The 23,083-nt window shown below is 54.8% G+C and overlaps 3 protein-coding genes and 1 long non-coding RNA gene across 8 annotated transcripts; 2 read left to right on the forward strand and 2 right to left on the reverse strand.

The window, feature by feature from the left end:
- Nucleotides 1–394: 394 nt before the first annotated feature.
- LOC311591541 (uncharacterized protein) lies at nt 395–9,975 on the forward strand (the record flags this gene model as incomplete). Of its 2 annotated transcripts, XM_084771280.1 has the most annotated exons (4): nt 395–598; nt 864–1,010; nt 5,573–5,708; nt 9,238–9,975. In XM_084771280.1, the coding sequence occupies 4 exons, from the start codon at nt 395–397 to the stop codon at nt 9,366–9,368; spliced, it is 618 nt and encodes a 205-aa protein (XP_084627406.1). In that variant the 3' UTR covers nt 9,369–9,975. The 2 variants fall into 2 exon arrangements, 1 of the variants encoding a protein (XP_084627406.1); XR_014777120.1 differs by lacking the exons at nt 5,573–5,708; nt 9,238–9,975 and adding an exon at nt 1,150–1,267 and having other exon boundaries at nt 464–598.
- Nucleotides 580–3,753, reverse strand: ZBTB32 (zinc finger and BTB domain containing 32; the record flags this gene model as incomplete). 2 transcript variants are annotated; one of them, XM_084771244.1, is made up of 5 exons in its annotated part: nt 3,530–3,753; nt 1,700–1,843; nt 1,443–1,516; nt 998–1,162; nt 580–857 (listed from the first exon to the last, which is right to left on the reverse strand). In XM_084771244.1, the coding sequence occupies exons 1-5, from the start codon at nt 3,616–3,618 to the stop codon at nt 580–582; spliced, it is 750 nt and encodes a 249-aa protein (XP_084627370.1). In that variant the 5' UTR covers nt 3,619–3,753. The 2 variants fall into 2 exon arrangements, with proteins under 2 accessions (XP_084627370.1, XP_084627369.1); XM_084771243.1 differs by lacking the exon at nt 3,530–3,753 and having other exon boundaries at nt 1,700–2,553.
- LOC311591556 lies at nt 2,640–4,419 on the forward strand. Its single transcript, XR_014777133.1, has 2 exons — nt 2,640–3,432; nt 3,746–4,419. It is a non-coding gene; the product is annotated as an uncharacterized lncRNA (long non-coding RNA).
- A 5,495-nt stretch (nt 9,976–15,470) lies between the features above and the next one.
- On the reverse strand, nt 15,471–22,272 carry UPK1A (uroplakin 1A). Of its 3 annotated transcripts, XM_084770698.1 has the most exons (8): nt 22,253–22,272; nt 22,000–22,087; nt 19,752–19,952; nt 19,216–19,290; nt 18,983–19,090; nt 18,564–18,743; nt 16,087–16,170; nt 15,471–15,914 (listed from the first exon to the last, which is right to left on the reverse strand). In XM_084770698.1, exons 2-8 carry the CDS (start codon nt 22,078–22,080, stop codon nt 15,681–15,683), a joined length of 963 nt encoding a protein of 320 aa, XP_084626824.1. In that variant the 5' UTR covers nt 22,081–22,087; nt 22,253–22,272; the 3' UTR covers nt 15,471–15,680. The 3 variants fall into 3 exon arrangements, with proteins under 3 accessions (XP_084626824.1, XP_084626825.1, XP_084626826.1); XM_084770699.1 differs by lacking the exon at nt 22,253–22,272 and having other exon boundaries at nt 15,471–15,790; XM_084770700.1 differs by lacking the exon at nt 22,253–22,272 and having other exon boundaries at nt 15,774–15,960.
- Between the last annotated feature and the right edge of the window lie 811 nt (nt 22,273–23,083).

The following is a 23,083-nucleotide window of genomic DNA, read 5'->3' on the forward strand; positions in this document are numbered from 1 at the left end:
AGAAGGGCGGTGGCGCCGGCTTAGTCTCACTTCCAGGCGCCGCGACCTGGCAGCCGCTTGCCCGGCGCCGAGGCAAGGATGCTGGAGAGGCTGGTCCCCTGTCCCGTACTAGGAGGAGAGCAGGCGCGGGCTGGGGGAGAGGGCTCGCGGCCACCCTGCCCCTCCCGCAGGGTCCGCGCGTCCCCGGGAATTATACGGAGCCGCCGGAAATGAAATGCCCAGCCCGCTGCTTAGCATATGGCGGGTGGCCAGCAGGGGCCGCTGCAGGACAAGGGGCAAGAGTGAGAACGCCTAGCGCGGACGGAAAGGCTGGACCATCCTCACTGGAGAGCACAGGAAACTCTTTATTACAGTGATGAGACTGATAGTCCCCCGTTAACCTTCACCAACTTAAATGTTCCTAACTCGCACTCGCCAGCCGGCCGAGACTTCTGCAACCCTCGGTCATCCGGAAAGGGGTCCTGGCTCCTGTCCCGCAGCGCTTCTGCGGTCAGATTTGCCAGGCGGCCCTAGCGACAGGGCTGGCAGAGCCCTCCCGCCTTTCACTCTTGTCAAGCCAGGGAAGCTACCAACACTGGGTCAGGTAGCAGAGGAGGAGGTACGAATCCCGGGAGAGATCGAGGCGCGGGTCGACCTCGAGGAAGAGTAGAGGAGGGTGGAGCGGATGGTCCATCCAGGCGGCAGCTGGCTGGGCGGGTGGCCACGCATGTGCGCCTGCATGGCAGCCAGGCTAGGGCAGCCAGCCCTGCACAGAGGGCAGCGATAGGGGGCAGCCCCATGTGTCCTCAGGTGCTTGGTCATGGCAGAGAAATCCCGGGAGCGCTGAGGACAGAGGCTACAGGAGAAGGGCTTCTCTCCTACAGGTGGAGGAGAAAGCCAGAGAAGGAAGAAATGGGCGAAGGTTGGCCAGGCTGGGAGTGTGTCGAGCGAGGGAGGAGCTGGCAGACCAGCGATGGAGACGAAGAAGACAAATTCACACTGGGCAGGATGCCCATACCTGTGTGGACTCGGTAATGCGTCTCCATCTGATGCTTGAGTGAAAACCTCTTTCCACAGATGGAGCAAGAATAGGGCCGAGAGCGAGCAGCAGAGGGTAAAGGGGGGTGTTGGCGGGATGGGCAGCTCAGTGTGCGCTCTTGACCCACACAGGTGGCCAGTGTGCCTGTGTGGACAGAGAAGTCAAATTGGCATGACCAGCATCCCTGGGGCTGGAGCAATACCGTGTCCAGGCAAGAAATTAAAAGCCTTTTTCTTTTTCCTTTTGTCAGGGGGTGGGGCAGCAGGTCTCTCCCGTACTTACCTAGGTACCCTTGCCCAGACTCTTCTATCTCCCAAGGGCTGAGTTTTTCAGGGCCCCGGGGAAAGGCTTCTGGAGGCAGAGGGAAGTAGGGGCCCTGCTAAGGCTGGACTCCCGAAGCCTGTGTGGATCAACAGGGGCTTACCTGGAGTGGGGCTGCAGGGGGCCAGCGGATTCTGGCTCCAGAGACCTTTGGAGTGGTTCAAGGTCAGTGGGATCCTGGGTGGGGAAGAATCACAGCCTTGGCAGAGCCTGAGACCCTAACCGACCCTGGCCTCTTGTGTCTCTAACTCAGGAAATGTACAGCCTAGCCGAGAGCCGCGGCGCCCTTCTCCCCCTCACTGCGGCCTCCTGAGCCCCTCCCTCCCAGCCTCGGTGTCCTCCACTAAGCCCTTCACTCACCTCTGGTCTTGAGGCCAGACCTGCCCCGCTGCGGTGACAGGGGTGCTCTGGGAGAAGGGAGTGCCGTATCTGGGCGGCCACAGCAAGATGCTCCACAGGGCAGGTTGGCCCTCCCCCCAGCAGGGGGCCTCAGCCCACCAGGGCCTGGGAATGAGGCTAGTTAGGAGAGAATCTGGTGGGGGGAGGGGGCCAGGCCACCCGGGAGGACTCTCCTCGGGGCTCTGGGAGCTTGCTATACCTCCAGTGGCCTCTTGCTGCCTTTCTGCTCCCCTACAGCCAACAGGGGCTGGGCCCAGTGCCTCCTCTGGTCTCATCTTCCTAGTGACCCCTGGCATCTCCGAGCTCTCTCTGGGTGCTCTGTGCCTGGGGAACAGCTCCTGTTCCCCAGTACCCTTCCCTGGCTTCTGTTTCTCTCCAGGACCCCCCAGTCCTCGCTCGGAACTCCTCATGAGTTTTGACTGCTGGTGCCGCTCCAGTCCTGGGTCCAGCTCATCCTCACGCTTGGCCTCCTGAGCCCTCTGACACGCTTCTTCCAGGGCCTGCACCCCCAAGGCCCTGGCTGCCTCTTCAAGGCTCCCCAGGTCCCCAGGCCGGAGCTCTACACTCTCCCCATACACCAAGGTCAGAAGCTGAGCGAAGGTGGACGGGCTGATGCCGTCACCCAGAGCCCAGCGGCCCCTGCAGCCCAGCCTCGGGCTCGCCCCTGCCAGCACCAGGCTGTGAGCAGGGAACTCCAGGCCCCCGACGGTGATCAGGGTGTCACACAGTGCTGGCCGCAGCTTAGCAGCCAGCCGCACCAGCCTGTCAGAGCCGTATGGGCTGGTGAGTCTTGTGGGGGTGTGGGGCATTGCTCCTGGCTAATCTACCAGTTTCAGAGACTCTGGGGGGAAAGCCACCATGGAGTGTCCATGACAGAAAGGAGAAGGAGAAGCTGCAAACGCTCAGGCCTGTGGAGGGGAAGGGAGAAAGAGTGAGTCTCTGCTCTCAGATTGGAGCTGTCTATCCAGAACAAATCAAATACACCAAGCCAAAGGCAAGCTGTGGGGACACGGCAGGAGGGCAGTGCACACCGGGTTAGGTTTGGGGCCAACAGAACGAGAGCCAGACAGTCAGCAGGGGTTACCAGTGGGTTGAGGACTGGTCTCATTAGCACACTCTGCCTTGCCCAGGCTCTTTGGCACAGAAAGCCCTGTGAGCATTCTGGCTTTTCCTCACTTCACCCAAAGCCTGGCAATTAATGAATGGAGTGAGACGGAACGTCACGAGAGTTCAGCAAGCTTGTTGGTCCTCCCCCAGTGTGAGCCCCGAAAGCCAGAGAAGACAGCACAGCAGGTCACATGGCCGGAGAGCAGACTCCAGGGCATCACACACCCTCAGAAGGAATTAGAAAAGACCAGAGAGTCCCGTGAGAGCGCCACACAGAACTTTAGAGAAGGCTTTTGTGCCTGATGAGGAGGCAGAAAGGGGAGGGAAGCTGGAGAGGGGAAGCTATTTCCTCTCAAAATGAGGATAAAGAGTCACTTGGTTTCTGCTTTTCACAAGCCGGAAAATGAAGACCAGAAAGTGCCCCAAAAAATCAAGAGTTTCATCACACCTCAAAACCACCCCACAGGCCTCCCAGAGAGAAGGACACACAGCCTGAGTGTTTAGTGCCCAACAAGCCGAGCCTCCGCGCAGACCCTCCGTGAGGAAGCAGCCCCGTAGGAGGGGCGCTACTGCTTGGAAACCTTAGGGTGAGGGACGCAGGTTGACAGGGAGCAGGGTGGGGGGGTGGGGGGGAAGAGGTTGGGATGGAGGGAAATCTGGGCTGGGGGGGAGGCAGAGACTCACCTCGCAGCCTCCCAGCACCGCATGCTGGCTATGGCTCTTGGGGCTCCACCTGCCCCCTGCCCTGCTAGCCCCACCCCGTCCTCAGCCATCCCAGGCCTCAGTCAGCCACCGGCCCCCAAAGGGGTGTGGCTTTACTGTCCCCGCTTAAGAGCTTCAAGAGAGACTGTACCCGTCTACAGACTCCTCACCCTGACTCCATTCGTCAACTCCTTTTAGTCAAAGATGTAAATGTGTGGTGACTGCAAGTTTGGAATGAGGTCTGAACCGCAGCTCTGCCATCTACTAGTGGTCGCCTCAGCCATCAAATACTAATGATATCCTCGGGAGGTGGCCGTGAGGCTGAAGTGCCCTTTGTGAGGAAGTGGCAGGCCTGCGAGGACAACACCGCATTCAGCTGCTGTGATCTGTGTCTTAGGCACGACAGTGGCATGCAATAGCCAGAGACCATTTCTGATACCTTAGAAGTCTAGGGACAGAATCAGAAGTGGGAGCAGAGGGGACGTGGAAGGCCACGCCTCTGCCCTCGGCTTAGTACATCAAGCGTCACTCTGTGAGCCGGACCCCTGTCCTCTGGACCGCAGCAAGGACTGGCTGTGTGTGACTCAGATCCTCCCAGCAGGCTCTGAGGGGGGCAACCCCAGGAAGCCTGTGGTGGTCTTCGAAGAGAAAAATCTCCTTTTCCTGGGCTGATGACAAATGACATTTCTCTGAAATCAAAACCAGGGGTTTCTTTCACTTTCTGCTCAGAGGGTCAGCGTCCCTGGAGGTCTCCCGCCTCCTCTCACACTTCTGCCCCCCCCCACCTCTCTCTCATCTTGCAATCTCTGTCAGCCTGTGTCAGCCAGTGCCACCACACCTGGCTTTGAAGGGATAAAGCCTTTCAGACTCAAGTTTCCCTTTCTTTTCTTTTCTTCCTTCCTTCCTGTCTCTCCACTCTGTCAATCTGGTCCTTAAGCTTTTCATCTTTTCATTCCCTCAGCAGGTAGTTGAGGTACTTGTGGCCTGTGTCTGTCACACAGATGCAATAACAACAGGAAGAGAAACAAGCCAGACATTGATGGGTGCTGTGGTGGCAGAATCAGCCTGAGCCCCCATAGGCTGCTCCCCAGACTCTGGCTGCTCCTAGACCCAATAACTGACAGTAAGATGGCTGCAGGACTCCTGGGGGTTCAGACTCCCCACACACTTAGGATGCCTTCCTTGCCATTTTGAGCTTGGTGCAGACAGGTGTCAAGCATCCTAGATCAGACAGGGTGTGTCAGCGGGTGAGGCTGGTGAAGGGGCAGCGGTGTGGGGACAGAGGAAGATGAGTCAGAGCGAAAGGGAACATGCAAATGGCACCTTGGGTTCATCTGCTCCTCTGAACGTTAAGTAGTTTCCATTCTGCGCTTTCTAAATTCCTAACATCACACAGTCCGCATCACACTAGAGCCGCCTATATGAAAAACACACAAAATGCCAATCCTTCTGATGGGTGTGCAAACAGACACAAACCTTCCTCCAACACAAAAGCACATACTCTCGAAAAACAAGAGGTGGGGCAAAGCCACAGTGGTAGAGGAAAAGCACTGGGGTCTCACAGCCCCATCCCCCGTGGAGGAAGCCCGTGAGTGACTCAGCCCAGCCGCCCCGATGCCCAAGAAGTGGGGGCTGCTCAAAATGTAGCTCTGTAAGCAGAGTCCACGGGGAGTGACGGTAGGCTTTCAGGGTGCTACGAATGAGAAAAGAGCAAGGGGACTCCCCATTGAGTAAACACAGCCCCCTAAGAATAGGAAACCCCGTCGTGCCTCCCACTTGGTGTCTACCCACAGAGAGGCTATCCCCTTGAAGAGCCCTCAGAGGCATTCCCAGGGCCCTTTGCACCTGAGCCCTGGTGCTGGTGACACTGGGGGCTCTAGACGGGCCTCTTCCTAAAGCCAGGGCACGGGCACTAAGCCCTGACGACGGAAACGGATCATACAGCAAGCACTTTGACTTGCAAGGGTCGGGCCACTGCTCTCGGTCACATCTCAGACCCTAAAGTGACCATTCTCTCTCTCCCAGAAACTCAGCCACACCCCCTGCCGCTCTCCACCTCGCCGGGGTAGCACCAAGCCGCCCTGCTATGCAGTGGCCTTGCGGACCCTCCCGCTCCGCAGCTGCAAGATAAGGTCAGGCTCCGCCTCCTGCCTGGCTCCAGGTAAGGCCAGGAGTCAAGCAGACCATGCCAGACGAGATCACAAGATCACGTGCTATGGAACTTCTTGCTACCTCAGAAAAATCCACACAAGTCAGAAAACCCTCTGTGGTCAGACGGATTTTCTTCAGGGCCCCAGCATGCTGTTCATGGACGGCATCTCTCCTAATGAGGCACCTCTCTAGGGTTTCAAGGAAGGCTCTCTCTCCCCTCAACCCCTGAGTATGATGTTCTCTCTCTCAAAATGCCCTCCCTCTTCCAGACCCATCAGCCCCCAGGGTAGCAAGGTTCAGGACCCAACACAGCCCCTTCTGGAGGACTGTCCCAGGCAAACTGCCCTGCCGCATCTGGCCTCTGAATTATAACCTGAATTACTGTTCTTGGACTATCTCCATCTCTGAGAAAATCAGCACTTGCTGGTCATCCTAGCACTCAGGAGGCCGAGGCAGGAGGACTGGGAGCTTGAAGTCGAGCTCAGCAGCATAAGACGACCCTGTTTGAAACAACAAAGCTTGTCCCCATTTTCTGCTTCCTCTCCCACTCCCGCCAGCACTTAGGGAGGCGGAGGCAGGAGGATCGCTGTGAGTTAGAGGCCAGCCTGGTCTACAAAGTGGGTCCAGGACAGCCAAGGCTACACAGAGAAACCCTGTCTCAAACAAACAAACAAAAAAGAACTCGTGGAAATCCTCCTACCTTAGCATACCAAATGCTGGGGGTCTAGGAATGAGCCACCACGCCAAGCTTTCTCTGTTCTCTTTAATACCCATATTACTGAATCAAATTTGAGCCCTGACATTTTCACTCCTACTAATAAGACTGACCAATGAGATGATAAAGGGAAAGTGTGTGAGGTTCTCAGTGGCCACAGCCCAGATGCAGAAAGCAAAGCTTTTGACTGTAGTGACAAAGCCAGTTTAGCGTGACAGTGTCACCAAAGCCATGCAAACACTGACTCTATCTAAGTACTACAATTAAACTTAGACTACCACAGTATGCCAGGGTGGTGCTTTTATGGAAAGATATTTTCTTTTTGTCTTCCTCACCCTTTCTGTTTTGAGACAGGATTTCACTGTGTAGCCCAGGCTGGTCTCCTGTCAGTCCTCCTACCTCGGCCTCCCAAGTGCTTGGGTTACAGGTATGTGCCACCACGCATCCCTTTGCCCCCATGTGTTTTAAATTACTGGGTCCCCTCCCCAAGCCAAGCTGAACAGAATTCAAATTAGAACAGAAATCTTCCCAGGAGCACATTTTCCCCACATTATTCACAATCTCCCCACATTATTTACGTGCGTTAAGACCAGTTGGCTGAGCCTGAGAAGAACCTCTGAGCATCTGCTGGAGCCAGGTACAGCCCACGCACACCAGAGCAGAGAGGCACCTCCCGCAAATTTGTTCCTCTCTTCCCTTAAACCAGCGCGAGGGAAGGACAAAATGCCGGCACTCGGCCTAACCCCAGACCAGAATATAGGGGAGGTGAGCCGGGGTCAGAGAGCACCTGAGGGGAGCTGAGCCGGGGTCAGAGAGACCCCGCGAGAGCACACGAGGGGAGCTGAGCCGGGTCACACAGACCATATAAGAGCACACCTTCTGTGGATTAGGTGACAAAGGAACTGGACCAGCCCCCAGAAGCCGCAGGCACCACCACACCCTCACAACCCTTCTGTAGTCTTACTATGGGGTTAAGCTCTTTCCAAACCCTCAGCCTTTTTGTGGGGGACTGCTTTGAGACCTAAATATTAATATCACGTAAATCCAAGCAAGGGCACCATGCTGCTCTCCTTGGGCTGAAGATTCCCAGGGCATCAAGGAAGTGCCCACTTGGGTGCTGAGAGACCCCCTACACACACACACACACACACACACACACACACACACACACCTAATACTCTTGGAATCCAGAGCTTTACCGGACCACCCGACGCCGAGCCCACACCTCAGGTCCAGATGGGCCTCAACTGTCCACTCATGAGAGTGAACTATCTCTGGACACATTTACACACTTGAGATCCTGTGTTGACTGGGAACCGATGTGCAGCTCAGTATATGAGACCACCAGCAAGCACAGGGGAGAATTGGTGGTTTGTGGTCTTGCCGAGAACCCACACACAGTACAGGGGTCTCCTTTATTCCACGTCACGCAGGTTAATACTGTCATCAGCTCCGCAATCCCTTTAGCCCTCTTCCCACTCAATGCACACCCGTGCGTACGTTTCCTTATGATTTTCTTTTTCTTTTCCCCCCAAGACAGGGTCTCTCTGTGTAGCCCTGGCTGTCCTGGACTCGCTTTGTAGACCAGGTTGGCCTCGAACTCACAGCGATCCTCCTGCCTCTGCCTCCCGAGTGCTGGGGTTAAAGGCGTGATTTTCAAGAGCAAACAGACCACGGAAGTCCAGTCATGGAAGTGCCTTCCATCCCTAGACCCTGGGTGCAACCCAAAGTACCCTGAAGACCACAACACCACTAAACAGCCAAGTGAAATTTGGTATCAACACGTTGCCCCACAAGTCAAAACAAAACAAAACAAAGCCATCAGTGGGCCAGGAGTGAGAGCCTATGCTTGTAATTCTATCACCACAACCGCACAGGGGGCCCCACATAGCTCTCCCCCCACAAGATAGCACAACTGCTGGCTGCTCTACGCCTATAGCTCAAGAGGTCATGGGAAGCTCTGGGCACGCCCAGACTTTGAAGAGCCGCAGATCATCTCATGAGGGAAGCATCAGTACCTATCCCGCAACAGGCTTGTAGGCTGGGATTTCTCCCCAGAATCTCCAGAGAAACCCTGGCCAAACAACCAGGTCACAGTTGGCCACCCTGGAGCCCACGCTGGGAAAAAAAAAAATCTTGAGCGCTTCAAGTCCGGGTACAAAGCCACCATCTATGCAGCCTGCTGGAAAAACAAAACAAAAACAAAACGGCCACCGACAGGTTCCCAGTGGGATTTCAACCTCATGAATACTCCCTCCAGACCAAGCTGGGCCCAAAGGCCCCAGAAAACTCTTCTCCACGTGCACACCAGTGAACCACAAGCCTCTCCCTCCACTTGGCTGGCTCCCAGTTTTCCCACTCCAGCATAGGTTGGCCTCGGGCGACCACGACAATAAAATAAAATAAAATAAACCAGAGGGCACGCTGCCCTCACCTTCTGCTCAGTCTGGGCGCAAAATGAACAAGAGAAACACGGCCTAAAGCCATTAACCTTTCACTTCTGATCCCTCAAGGAGACGCCCCCCTACCTTAGCCCTAGCATTCTCAGGGCTAGGTCCAATATCCAAGGGGAGAAAAAAAGAAAGAAAGAAAAAAGAAAAGAAAAGCCAATAGCACTCACCAGTGTGGTCCCCTCCTACATCAACCTCACCCACTTGGAGGGCAGCGCAGGCCAGAGCGGCCGTTAGAAAGGTGTTGGGGTGGGGGGGAGATCAACCCAAGACCAGGGGCGCGCGCTCCCTTGGCCCCCCCTGAGGCGGACGCTGATTGGCTGCAGCCCTGGCCCTGCTCTTCTCTCATTGGTGCCTGTGGCTTCTCGTTGCAGCTGATTGGCTGCGGAGCTCGGGCCTGGAGGCGTGTGAGCAGCAAGGCGGGAAGCTGAGGCGTCGTCATGTGTTGTCAAGCAGCCAAGAGTGTCGACGGGCTACCGACTCTACCCTTTCCCGCCCTCTCTAGTGGCCTCGGAGGATCCGCAAAGGAGTTTTCCCGTCTTGGTGGGTGCAAAAGCCCAGATAAATACAGCCGGACATAAAGAATGGATGAAGGAGCCGGGCGTGGTGGTGTCCCACGTCTTTAATCCCAGAGTTTGGGAGGCAGAGGCAGGGGGATCGCTGTGAGTTCGAGGCCAGCCTGGTCTACAAAGCGAGTCTAAGACAGCCAAGGCTACACAGAGAAACCCTGACTCGAAAAACAAAGCAAAAAGACTGGATGGAGGGATGGAAGGCCCGGAGAGGTGGCTCAGAGGTTAAGAGCACTTACTGGCTGCCCTTCCAGAGGTCCTGAGTTCAATTCCCAGCAACCACATGGTGGCTCACAAGCGTCTATACCCTCTAATGCTCTCTTCCGGTGTGCAGGTGTACATACAGATAGAGCACTCATACATAAAATAAACAAATAAAATCTTAAAAAAAAAAAAAAGAATGGATGGAAATGATTTCTAAGTAGGTGTTTTTCATCAAAGGAAGGATGAGGAATTTATTACGGAGGCTATACATACCCGTTTGGGATTAGACCCTGTGGGGAAGGGCACAAAATAAGTGCCAGGCCATCCCATCCAGGGCTACATAATAGGACTGTGTCCCCCTCTCCCACAGTCTCTGTCTCTCTCTCTGCCCCCTCTCCCCCTCCCTCCCTCCCTCCCTCCCCCTCCCTCCCTCCCTCCCTCCCTGTCTCCCTCCCTCTCCCTCTCTGATAGAGAAGACCGAGGTGTCAGATCCACCGGAACTGGAGTCACCGGGGGTCATGAACTGCCTGGTGTGGGTGCTGGAACCGAACTGGATCCTCAGAAAGCGCAGCGCCGCGGCCAAGCTGCCTCTCTTGCAAGACAGGGCTGCGTTGAAGGAGCATGAGCGCTCGCCAGCGCGTTCCGCCCAGGGAGGCATCTGCCTAGTCACTAACACAGTGAGGGGAAGTAGGGAGCGAATGTGCGGGGTGGGGGCTGGGGGAGTGGGGGGTGGAAGGAATGGGGGGGGTGGAAGGAATGGGGGGGTGGAAGGAATGGGGGGTGGAGGGGATGGAGTGGAGGTGGAGGGGGATGGGGGTGCTCTGTACTAAACTGGAAGGACCTCAAAAGCCAGTCTGGCTGCGGCGGGCACTGGAGAGCCCCCTTCCCCTGCCTCTTTTCCTAAAGCATCACGGACTGGCCTCACCGGAAAACATCCCGGCGGGGAAGGCGCCAGCCGTGGGGGCGGGTAGCGGCGCCTTGACCCATCACGTTTAGATAAACACTTTTTTTTTTTTTTTGGTGTTTTGAGACAGGGTTTCTCTGTGTAGCCTTGGCTGGCCTGGACTCACTTTGTAGACCAGCCTGGCCTCGAACTCACAGAGATCCTCCTGCCTCTGACTCCCGAGTGCTGGGATTAAAGGCGTGCGCCAGCCCCTGCTGGATAAACACTTGTAATTCTCCGTGACTCCCCGGCCTGCTGAGCCACCGAGCACATCGCACACCGCAGCGCCCGGTCCCCCGGATCCCAGCCAGGGGACGCACCTTGCACAACAAACCAAACCTGGGCCCCGGCCTGCGGTGGCGCCGCTCATTGGCTGGGCCCTGGGCCACAGCCAATCAGACACGAACGCGCCTTCAAGGAGGCGGGCCTTGACCGGCCGCTGCCGCTTCTGATTGGCCCTGAGGCTGCTCTCGCCGTTGATTGATCAGCAGGCGAGAGGCGCAGCAGCTTTTCGCGGCTACGCGGACCTCCCTGAGCGCCATAGATGGCTCAGAGGTTATAAAGGCAGTGAATGACTGTTTTTCCAGAGGTCTTGAGTTGAATGCCCAGCAACCACATGGTGGCTCACAGCCGTCTATAGTGAGATGTGGTGCCCTCTTCTGGATTTAATGTGTAGGTAGAACATTAAATATAATATAATAAATAATATATAAATATATATTATTTATATATATATATATAGATATATATTATTATAAATATAATAAATAAACAAATCTTAGGAAAGAAAAGAAAAGGGCACGTGGAGCCGGGCGGGGGTGGCGCACGCCTCTAAGAACCCCGTACATGGTGGGATCCGCACGCACCCTGGAGACAAAGGCTCCCAGCCAGCGAGCCCCAGTCCCGCCTCACCCTCCTAGGCCCACCCCGTAGCAGTTAGGGTTGTAGGCACAGCAGAGCGGCCACTGGCTTTTCAGAAAGGGCTCGGGGGATTTGAAGCCAATTCCCCCTGATTGCACAACGTGCACTCTCACCCGCTGCGCAGATCCCCAGTCCCGGGGGTTAGGGTTTTGAGTGTTTGGATTTTAGGCTTGGATCTAGTCCTGAAAATTGGCTTAATCAGATCCTGTCTTAGAGAGAGGGGGGGGAGAGAGAGAGAGAGAGAGAGAGAGAGAGAGAGAGAGAGAGAGAGAGAGACCAGGAAGAGTGTAGTCGTGGGTCCTCCGCTGGTGGCACTATTGAAGAGTAATGGGATGATAAAAGCACTAATTTCGTTAGTGGGTTAATCCGCTGATGAATTCATGGATGAACAGGCTAGGAGGCCCTGGGTCACTGGGGCCATGCCTTCGTCCGGTGTATCTTGTGGGTTCTCTCCTTCTACCCGAACACACTCAGGTTGTCAGGCTTTCATGGCGTGATGTTTTCCATAATAAATACCCTTAAAGTCGCAGACATTCAGCCCTTGTCCTCAGTTGGCTGAGCCTTTCAGAGAAGTTACGGGCGGGGACGACTGCCTTGCGGAAGGAAAGAGAACGCTGAGGGCAAGCTTTGAGAAGGTTTGGCTTGTTTTTTCGAGACAGGGTTTCTCTGTGTAGCCTTAGCCGTCCTGACTTGCATTGTGGACCAGGCTGGCTTCGAACTCACAGCGATCCCCCTGCCTCTGCCTCCCAAGTGCTGGGATTAACGGCGTGCGCCGCCACTGCCGGGCTAGGCTTTGAGAATGTAAGGTCTCTCCAATTTCCGGTTTCTTTATAGTTGGAGATGTAAACTTGGAGGGCTCTTACTCTGAACAACATGAATACTAAGCCTCCCCTCCATGAGAGATTCTTATTGCTGGAACCAAAAGCCCAAACAAACATTTCTTTCTATAAGTTGCCTTCGTCATAAGTTTTATCACAGCGACAGAAGAGTAACTACACATCTGGCAATTCTACCCACTGAGCCATCGTCTGGCCCCCATGTCTCCTGTTCTTTCTATGTTGCTGAGGGTCCTCAGGGCTTTGTGCAGCTAGGCAAGTGTCACACTATGAGCGACGTCCCCTAGACCCCTCCCCCACAGTTTTGGTTGGTTTGTTTGCTGTTGGTTTTGGGTTTGGTTTTCGAGACACGGTTTCCTCTGTGTAGCCTTTAATCCTAGCACTCCGGAGGCAGGGGCAGGTGGATAGTTGTGAGTTTGGGGGTATGGGGGGGGGAGGTCCAGGACGGCCGAGGCTACACAGAAAAACCCTGTCTGGAAAAAAAATATTGAAAAAAGAAAAAAACCTAACTTACTTTCATGGGGGACATAGAAATGGTTTGTGCCCAGCTTGCTGGCTACCTAGCATCAGGTTTCTGTTCTGTGAGTTCACAGGAGATACACAGGGGAGAGGCGGAGGGCAAGGGAAGTGGCAAGGGACCCAGCCAGCTACACGGGCTCATCCCAGTCAGGTGAGGAGCTAGATCATGTGCAGAGCCCCACTGGGGAGCTGGAGCTGCCTAGAGGTGGAAGGTCGCAGGAGGAACAGACGCCAGATGTGTCTTCCCTAACTTAGCTGTCCTTCCCAAGGCCCCTGCTCTGACCTGCCCTCCCCTGCCCCCCTGCCCTCCCCTGCCCCACTGCCTCTCCCCTCCCCCCCCTTCCCTCTTACCCACAAGGGGAAGCTAGCACTGGTCTCTGGGCAAAGGGACCAGGAAGGAGAAACCTGTCCGACCAGCCCAGGCTGTGTAGTCAGGACCCATGCTGTCAGGCCAGCTGAGCCACTCAGGGCATGTAGACCGGAGGAGGCGGAGCGGGTGGTGGCACACCAGGGACAGAAATGCTGGTCGGCCTGCCTGACCCTCTACCCCAGAGACCAGATCCACCCCAAAACTCCCATACTCGCCAAGGCCTGGCCTGTCTGAACTGCCCGGGGCAAGTCCAGGAATCCCTGGCACAGTCATTCCTCCCTCTGTGTACCTTTTGCACAAGACCAATGGAGTTTTTTTGCTTTTTGGTTTTTCGAGACAGAGTTTCTCTGTGTAGCCTTGGCTGTCCCGGACTCGCTTTGTAGACCAGGCTGGCCTCGAACTCACAGAGATCTGCCTGCCTCTGCCTCCCGAGTGCTGGGATTAAACATATGTGCCACCATGCTCATTTCAGGATATTTATTTTATGATATGACTTCTTCTTGCACGTATGTATGTGTACCACATGCATGCAGTCCCCATGGAGGTCAGAAAAGGGTGTCAGGTCCCCTGGAACTGCAGCTACAGACGGTTGTGAGCCACCGTGTGGTTGCTGGGAAGTGAACTCAGGACCCCTGGAAGAGCAGCCGGTGCTCTTAACCTCTGAGCCGTCTCTCCAGCCCCCCATGTAGACCTTTCCATTATGACTCACGGATTTTTCTCAGCCCACTGTGTTACAGGATGGGGTGCAGAAAGAAACTGTGTGTTGGCAGGGTTGGCACCACACCTATAATCACAGTACTCGGAAAGTGGGCGCTGAAGGACCAGGAGTTTGAGGTTTTGAGCAAATTAGAGGCCAGCCTGGGCTACATGAGGCCTTATCTGAGAGAGAGAGAAAGAGAGAGAGAGAGAGAGAGAGAGAGGGACTCTGTTTCAAAAAACCCAAACTTAACAAACAAATAAATATTCTAAAACATGGTAAAAACTACCTGGTGGTGGTGGCGACACCCTCTTTTAATCCTAGCCCTCAAGAGGAGGCAGAGTCAGACAGACAGATCTCTGAGTGTTACAGGGCAGACAGAACCATACAGAGAAACCCTGGCTCTAAATAAATAGCCTTTACTCCCAGCACTCTGAAGGCAGAGGCAGGGGGATCTTTGAGTTTGAGGTTAGCCTGGTCTACAGAGTGAGTTACAGGACAGCCAAGGCTACACAGAGAAACCCTATCTCAAAATAGATAGATAAAAAGTAGGAGAGAGAGAGGTTCTGTGCTATAAGACAGGGACTATTTTTTTTTTAAAGATTTATTTATTTATTATGTATACAGTGTTTTGCCTGCATGTACACCAGAAGAGGGCACCAGATCTCATTATAGATGGTTGTGAGCCACCATGTGGTTGCTGGAAATTGAACTCAGGACCTTTTGGAGAGCAAGTGGTGCTCTTAACCTCTGAGCCATCTCTCCAGCCCCACAGGGACTATTAAAATCCCCATTTCATAGATGGACACAGTGAGGCTCAGACAGTTGGTGGGGCCAGTGAGAATGCAGGGCTGCCACTCTCCCCCGCCAAAGAATCCCAACTATGAACTCTATAAAGCAAGTCACAGTGAACTTGCTCAGGACACCTGATTAGCATGGAAGGCCTCCATTTCCTTAACGTGGCTACATGTTAGTCAAACATGTGCTAGGGACCACAGAGAAACAGGCTCAGCCAGTTACCTGGCCGAGCCTGTTCATAGCTATTGACCCTGGAATGTAGCACATCTATCTATACTGGGCTTTGAAACCCCTGATTTGAGGCTAGCCATGGTGATGCATACATGCAATCCAACACTCAGGAGGCAGAGGTGGGAGAATTTAGAATGCTAAATTGGGTGGTGGCGCATGTCTGTATTCTCAGCACTTGGGAGGCAGAGGCAGGCAGATCGCTGAGAGTTTGAGGCCAGCCTGGTCTACAAAGTATGTCCAAGATAGCCAAGGCTACATAGAGAGACCCTGTCTCGGAAAACAAAAAAATTAATTAATTAATTAATTAATTCCAGAGACAGTTTGGGCTACTGAGTTAAGGCCTCATCTCAAACAGGAACGGAAACGGACGCCTCTTCTTCACCCAGCTGGGATTTATTGGATACCCGGCCCTTGCTCAGACACTTGCTGCGTGATGATGGGGACACCACCTCCCCCACCCCCCACCCCCCACCTCCCCCACCTCCCCCACTCCCCACCCTCCTACCCCCCCACCCCCCCCACCCCGGCCTCCCCACCGTGACCACAGCAGAAGGCATCCTTCCCTCCTCTTAAAGCAATCTAGGTTTACCACAGCTTATGCAAACAACTGGGCAGCAGTGGCTACCCCACCACCACCCCCGTGGGAAGTTCTGGCAGCCACAGAGAGGAGAGGTGCATGATGGGTTGCTAAGAGCAGTGAAGGGCCACTGAGGACAGGACATTTTGTCATCACCAGATCAGGGTCAAAGGGATCCAGGAACAAAACAAAAAACAAACAAACAAACAAACAAAAAATCCAGGGCCTGGGGCACAGCTGGAGTCCAGAGAAGCTCCCACACCTACAAAGGGAAAACGGAGGGAGGGTACACAGGGGTGGGCTGCGGGAGGAGGTTGAGGGGTCCCCGTGTGCAGCAGGGAGGCCGGAGCTCCGGGCGGAGGGGCACACAGGGTCTCCTCTTCATCCTCAGAGAGTGGTGTAGAAGTACATGGCTATTAGCATCACAGGGAGCTGGGCGGGCGAAGGGGAAGATGAGGCGCTCTAGCCCTGACCCACGCGTCTCCCCCAAGCCCTACCCACACCCCTGGACACCCCCAGGCTCCCTCTTCCACAGCCCACGGGTGTCCCGGCTCCTACCGTCCACATCAAGATGGCGAACCCGAACCATGATATGCCCCACGTGTAGCTGTCAATGGCGTGGCCGATGTGCTCAAAGCAACCCTGCAGAGAGAGGAGGCAGGGGCTCGGGATTGGTGCCATGGGAAGGAGGCTGACGGGTGGGTGTGGCCTCCTGGTTTCCCCAGCCATACAGTGGGAATTATGGCCGCGGCTGCCTTCTGGGACTCTTAGCCAAGAGAGCAACGTTGCTGTCGGGATGGGCTTGGTTATGTTCAGCCTGGCTTTTGGTGCTACCCACAACCCGCAAGGGTTTGAAATCCAGCTTCAGCCCGCGCCTCTAATCCCAGCACTCGGGAGGCAGAGGCAGGAGGATCGCTGTGAGTTCGAGGCTAGGCTGGTCAACAAAGCGAGTCTAGGACAGCTAAGGCTACACAGAGAAACCCTGTCTCAGGAGGAAAGAAGAAAGAAAGAGACCCAGCTTTAGGTTTCAACCGCTCCTGATTCGCGCTCAATAGAGACCAGGGTGAGCAAGGCCTGAGCCCTGAGCCAGGCTCGCCTTCCTCTTCCAGCCAGGGAGCAGCTGAGCGCAAAAGCCCAGAGTGCATGACCCCTGTCGGAGGCAGGCAAGCCCCGGCCCAGCCCTGCTTCTTCCCGCTGGCAGAACACAGGCAGGATTCTGGTCCTCTGAGTCTCAGTTTTACCATCTGCTAAGTGGCAGCGTGGACCACGGATGCAGGGACTCTTGAGGTGACACGGGGAGGCGTACGCGTGGGCTGCGCCTTGCGAATGCGCTGCCCTGGGACACCTCCCCTCCAAGGCTGACCTAATGGCTTGACTTGTAGCCCAGGTCTAGCCCCTCCGCCGCCACCCCACCCCCCTCCTACGACCTCGGCCTCCCTGCTCTCCCCGCCTCACGGGTCGAACCTCTTCCTTCCTCATCTCTCAAGCAGCGTCATCGTCACCTTTTCCTCATACGGGTCTCCATTGCTATTTGCGCTGCTGTTGTAACAGCAACAGTATGGTCGGTTAGTTGGTTGGTTTTTATGACACAGGGTCTCTCTGTGTGGCCCTGGCTGTCCTGGACTCGCTTTGTTGACCAGGCTGGCCTCGGACTCGCAGAGATCAACCTGCCTCTGCCTCCCAAATGTTGAGATTACAGGTGTGAGCCACCCCACCCCCACCCCTGGCTACAACAGTTTTATTGTTGTTAATTTTTGAAGATTTATTTATTTTATTTATTGCTTGTGAGTGCTTTATCTGCAGAAGAGGGCATCAGATTACATTATAGATGGCTGTGAGCCACCATGTGGTTGCTGGGAACTGAACTCAGGACCTCTGGAAGAGCAGGTGATGCTCTTAACCACTGAGCCGTCTCTCCGGCCCCAATTTTTGGTTGACACAGGGTCGCACTGTGTAGCCCTACCCCCAACTCACAGGGATCTGCCTGAGTGCTGGGATCAAGATGAGTACAACCTCTCCTGCTATTTTATTCTTTTCTGGCGTTTTTGAGACAGGGTCTCTCTGTGTAGTAGTGGCTATCCTGCAACCTGCTATGAAGTCCAGGCTGGCCTTGAGTTTACAGAGATCCGCCTGCCTCTGCCTCCCGAGGATTAAAGGTTTGTGCCACCACACTCAGCTGCTATTATTTTGTTTTTGGTTTTAGTTTTTCAAGACAGAGTTTCTCTGTGTAGCCCTGGATGTCCTGGGCTCTCTTTGTAGACCAGGCTGGCCTCAAACTCACAGCAATCCGCCTGCCTCTGCCTCCCGGGGATTAAAGGCCTGTGCGCCACCACGATCAGCTGCTGTTATTTTTTTTTGAGGCAGGATCTTTGTTATATTGCCCAGGCTGCCCTCAAACTGGCAACAATCTTCTACAACTGATGACATTCCTGTTGCTGCTCTTACACCAACCAGCTGCAGACATTAGGTCCGAATCACAGTGCTCTGCATCTGTTGATTCACACAAAGGGCCGGGAGAGCCAGGCAGTGGTGGCGCACACCTATAATCCCAGCACTCGGGAGGCAGAGGCGGGCGGATCGCTGTGAGTTCAAGGCCAGCCTGGTCTGCAAAGTGAGACCAGGACAGCCAAGGCTACACAGAGAGACCCTGTCTCAAATAAGCAAACAAACAAACAAAACAAAAGCGAAGAAGAAGAAGAAGAAGAAGAAGAAGAAGAAGAAGAAGAAGAAGAAGAAGAAGAAGAAGGGGAAAAGAGAAGGGGGCTGGAGAGATGGCGCACTGGTTAAGAGCACCGCCTGCTCTTTGAAAGGACCCGGGTTTAATTCCCAGCACCCACATGGCAGCTCACAATTGTCTGTAACTCCAAGATCTGACACCCTCACACCAACGCACATAAATTAAAATTAAATAAAAAATATTAATAAAAAAAAAAAAAGAAGGAAGAAAAGAACAGGCCAGAAAGGAGAGTCTGGAAGACAAGACGGACAGACAGTAGAAGGGGGGAGGGGAGAAACCAGAGGGCACAGAGACACACCTTGGTAAACAGGAAGTCCATGTGGCCCACTCGGCAGCCTTCCTCATTGATGGGGATGAAGTTCCCTGTCCGACGACAGCACAGCGGAGGCCAGGGGAACACCACTTCTGGAGTGGCTGCCCGGAAGGCTGATGTGTAGTTCACCCAGTCCATGGGGCCAGATGTGCCACAGCATTCTTGCTGTAGAGAGAGCCGGGGTTAGCTGCACACGTGGCAGCGCACGCCTTTAATCCTAGCACTCGGGAGGCAGAGGCAGGTGGATCGCTGTGAGTTCGAGGCCAGCCTGGTCTACAGAGCGAGTCCAGGACAGCCAAGGCTGCACAGAGAGACCCTGTCTCGAAAAACCAAAACAAAACAACCTGGTGACCCTGGATCTAAAGGCTCCTCCTACCGCCTTGGTCCCTCGGAGCCCAACCCACCTCCATCATGATCCGGTCCCAGAGGCGGGTTAGCTCCTGGCCCTGGTCCGTGTCGGCACTGTAGAAGGTCAGCATCTGCTTGGTGATGAGGGACGGGTTGGACACCATCTGAGGAGAAAGGACAGGGAAGAGCAGGAGCCAGCTGGCTAGGGATGGAGGCCTACTTCCTTTACTGCCCCCCAATTTAAGGGATTCCAACCCCTCCACGTCATTTTGCCCCCCGACTGGCTCACGTAGTCACGGTGGGTGTAGGACGTGATGCAAGACGCACACTCGAAGATGTAAACAATGAGCATCAGCAGCAGGTACTGTAGAGAGAGCAAGGGTGGCCGTGGTGCACAGGGTCTCTCTGTGTAGCCTTGGCTGTCCTGGACTCACTTTGTAGACCAGGCTGGCCTCGAACTCACAGCGATCCTCCTGCCTCTACCTCCCGAGTGCTGGGATTAAAGGCGTGCACCACCACACCCGACTATATATATATATATGTGTGTGTGTGTATATGTATGTATATATACTTACACATATATATATAATTTATATATCATACATGTGCACATACACATATATGCATATTGTGTATATCGCCTTTAGGAGCTTCCTAGCAGCAATGCTGAACACCACTCTCCTTGCACTCCGGTTCCTTCTGTACAATGGGGGTGATGGCTGAAACTACGCCATGGGCCCAGGGCACTGTGAGGTGCCACACAAGAGCCCCCACTGTCACTCACGACTGACGGCCAGTGCCACCCTCCCCATCCCAGGAGCTCACCGTGAGGATCATGGACCGACGACGACACAGTGCAGCGCCTACACCAAAGCTGGCCACCACGAAGAAGGAGAAGCCACAGAAGATGGCAATCCAGGCGCCGGCGAAGACGTCATCCTTGCCTGAGACGCCCATCAGCGGGTACACGCGGTACTGGTCAGCTGTCACCCACACTGTCTCTGCAAACAGGGCCAGGCCCGACAGCTGGGCAGGGAAAGGACAGTTAGGCCGACAGCCGGGGCCGTGGGAGTCTCCAGAGGGCAGGTCTTTCCTTGCCCTTGGGAAGGGCAACGTTGGGCTGGGCCGGGAAGCCGGCTCACAGCTTTGTGAACAGGGATGGGGTGTGGAAAAGCCAAAAAGGAAGAAACGGTACAGCCAGACTTAGCCCTCACACTACAGGGGCCAGCTGCCTCACAGATAAAAGGTTTGGCAAACAAGGCGAGCACCAGGGAGCTGCCCTGATGGTCTGCCACGCTTAGTAGTGCTGACCTGAGGATTTAGCCGGTGGGCAGAACTACATGACATCTGCATCAATGCTTTGGTTGGTCAGTTCCTCCTGCAGGTGCGCTGTCCCCCGGCAGGGCCAGAGCCAGCTCACAGGGCTGCCTTCCGCACTGCCGTGACAAAGGGAGCGGAGGCTGTGTGTCAGATGGAACACCTGTGCCTGTCCAGATGCCTGGAGTCTGGCAGTGTTGGTATCGTGTGGAGCAGCCCAGAGGCTGCCTGAGCTACTACTGAAGGACTAGGCTCATCGGTTCCTGTTTGCTTAAAGAAAGACCAGAAAGACTTGGGGGTGTCTCTCAGTCTGTGAGGCATTTCTCAAGCATTCAGAAAGCCCTGGGCTCAGCCTTGTATAATAAACTGGGCCTGCTGGTGCACAGCAGCCAAGACCAGCACTTGGGCCGGGCGGTGGTGGCGCACACGCCTTTAACCCCAGCACTCGGGAGGCAGAGGCAGGTAGATCGCTGTGAGTTTGAGGCCAGCCTGGTCTACAAAGCGAGTCTAGGACAGCCAGGGCTACACAGAGAGACCCTGTCTCAAAACAACAACAACAACAACAACAACAACAACAATAACCAACCAAACAAAACAAAAAAAACAAAAAAAAAAAACAAAAAAGGAGGAAAGGAAAGGAGGAGGAGGAAAAGGAGAAAAACAACTTCTCTGTGGATAGGCTTTTGTTTGTTTTTGTTGTTGTTGTTTTTGTGTGTGGGTTTTGGTTTTTTGTTTGTTTGTTTGTTTTGTTTTGAGACAAGGTTTTTACAAAGTAGCTCAACTTGGCCTGGACTTACTATGTAACCGGAGGTGGCCCCAAACTTGAGGCAAACCTCCTGCCTCGGCCTCCTCAGTGCCACAGGTATGTGCTGCCACTCTGGACTATCCTGTGGATGTTTCTTTCTTTCTTTCTTTCTTTCTTTCTTTCTTTTCTTTTTCTTTTTCTTTTCTTTTTTTTTTGGTTTTTGTTTTTGTTTTTGTTTTTTTTGGTTTTTCGAGACAAGGTTTCTTCTCTGTGTAGCCCTGGTTGTCCTGGACTCACTCTGTAGACCAGGCTGTCCTTGAACTCACAGCAATCCTCCTGCCTCTGCTTCTGGAGTGATGGAACTAAAGATGTGCACTAACATACTCAGCCAGGATACTTTTTCTTTCTTTCTTTCTTTCTTTCTTTCTTTCTTTCTTTCTTTCTTTCTTTCTTTAAGGATTTGGTCTCCTGTAGCCCCAGTCTGGTCTCCAAAGCTCTATGTTACCACACCTGGCTGCTGATCCCTCTCTCCCTTCCTCCCTCCCTCCCTCCCTCCCTCCCTCTCTCCCTCCCTCCCTCCCTCCCTCTCCCTCCCTCCCTCCCTCTCCCTCCCTCTCCCTCCCTCCCTCTCCCTCCCTCCCTCTCCCTCCCTCCCTCTCCTTGTCTTCCCCTCCCTCTCTCCCTTCCTTTCTCCTTCCCTCTCTATCCCCCCCCTCTCCTCTCACAGCAGTTCTCTGGCTCCAGCCTTCCAAAAGCTAGCGTTACAGGTGTGTACCACTACTCCTGTCTATCAAGCATTTTCCTCCCCGAGTCCTGGATGAATTACAGGATCCATTCAGTTACAGACAAGGAAGACCCTCAGAAAGGCCAGGTTAGCCGCGATCCCCCCCCCCCAGAGGATTCTGGGATTAGACTGCAGCCGATAGACCTGGGGCCTGGGCCCCACCTCAGCGTCAGGGCTGCCCTGCCTCCGCCCCACTCCCGCGCTCCCCCAGAACCGGGGCCTCTCACCAGAATAATGATGTTGCCCACGACCAGCAGCCCCACCACCACAGGAGACCCCTTCTCTTCCTCTGTTGCTGTGGATGCCATCTTCCTGCTGGGGACACAGAAGCAGGGCTGGACATGGCGCAGGGCCCGGCCAGACCCTCTTCTCCACTTCCGACCGCCCCCCGCCCCAGCCCATCAGGGGATGCTCACTGGCGGCAGAGCCCAGGCTGGTACCCATATGCCCAGCGTCCCACAGCCTGCCAGGGAGCCTTACACAGCATAAGAACTCTGGGCTCTGGCTGCAGGACAGCAGCTGCCGTCCCAGAACCCCTCCTCACCTTCTCTGCAGAAACCTCTCTGACCAGCCCCACCCACAGCAACTCCCTATATATGTCCAAACCCCTCCTCTGAGCCGGTCTCTGAGGAGGAGGAGGAGGAGGAGGAAGAGGAGGAGGAGGAGGAGGAGGAGGGGTACAAGGGTTCAGCAGGCTGACCATGGCAGATTTTACGACCTCCCTGACACTCAAGTGATTTACAGACCTGAATTTCAGGATTATGCTCTTGACTGGTCACTGGGGCAAAGTGATGTCTGTACCCAGGGCCTTGAATTCCCAGGCTGCAGCGGTGCAGGAGCGGTGGCAAGTGGGGGCAAGCCAACCACCTGCTGCATCCTTTCCCCAGGGGGCTGCAACATGGGCTTTCCTGGGAGCAGGGGTCGGACTCAATCAATGGTAGATCCTCCTGGGAATCCCAGATCAGTAGGCTGCCTCCTTTAGCTTTTGGAGGCCAGGAGCCAAGAGGGAAGGAAGACCAGAGAGAGACCCTCACAGCAGAGGAGCGTGGGGGCAGGTGGGGGGGGGGCAGTGGGAGGGAGGGGGGAGGTAAGAGGCGGGCTCAGAGGTGCTTGGTTAAGGCTGCAGCGGCGGAAGATGGCGCTGTCCATAGCTTTGAGATGGTCTGAGACAGCTGTGTATAGATATGAAGAGGGGGCATATGGAATGGGCTTGGTGGGGCGAAAGGTGTATTTTATTTATTTATTTATTTTCAATTTATGTGCAGTGGTGTTTTGTCTGCCCGTGCGGCTGTGTGAGGGCGTGTGAGGGCG

The sequence above is a fragment of the Acomys minous genome, assembly GCF_964271855.1.
Source record: "Acomys minous genome assembly, chromosome: 20".
NCBI classification, from domain to species: domain Eukaryota; kingdom Metazoa; phylum Chordata; class Mammalia; order Rodentia; family Muridae; genus Acomys; species Acomys minous.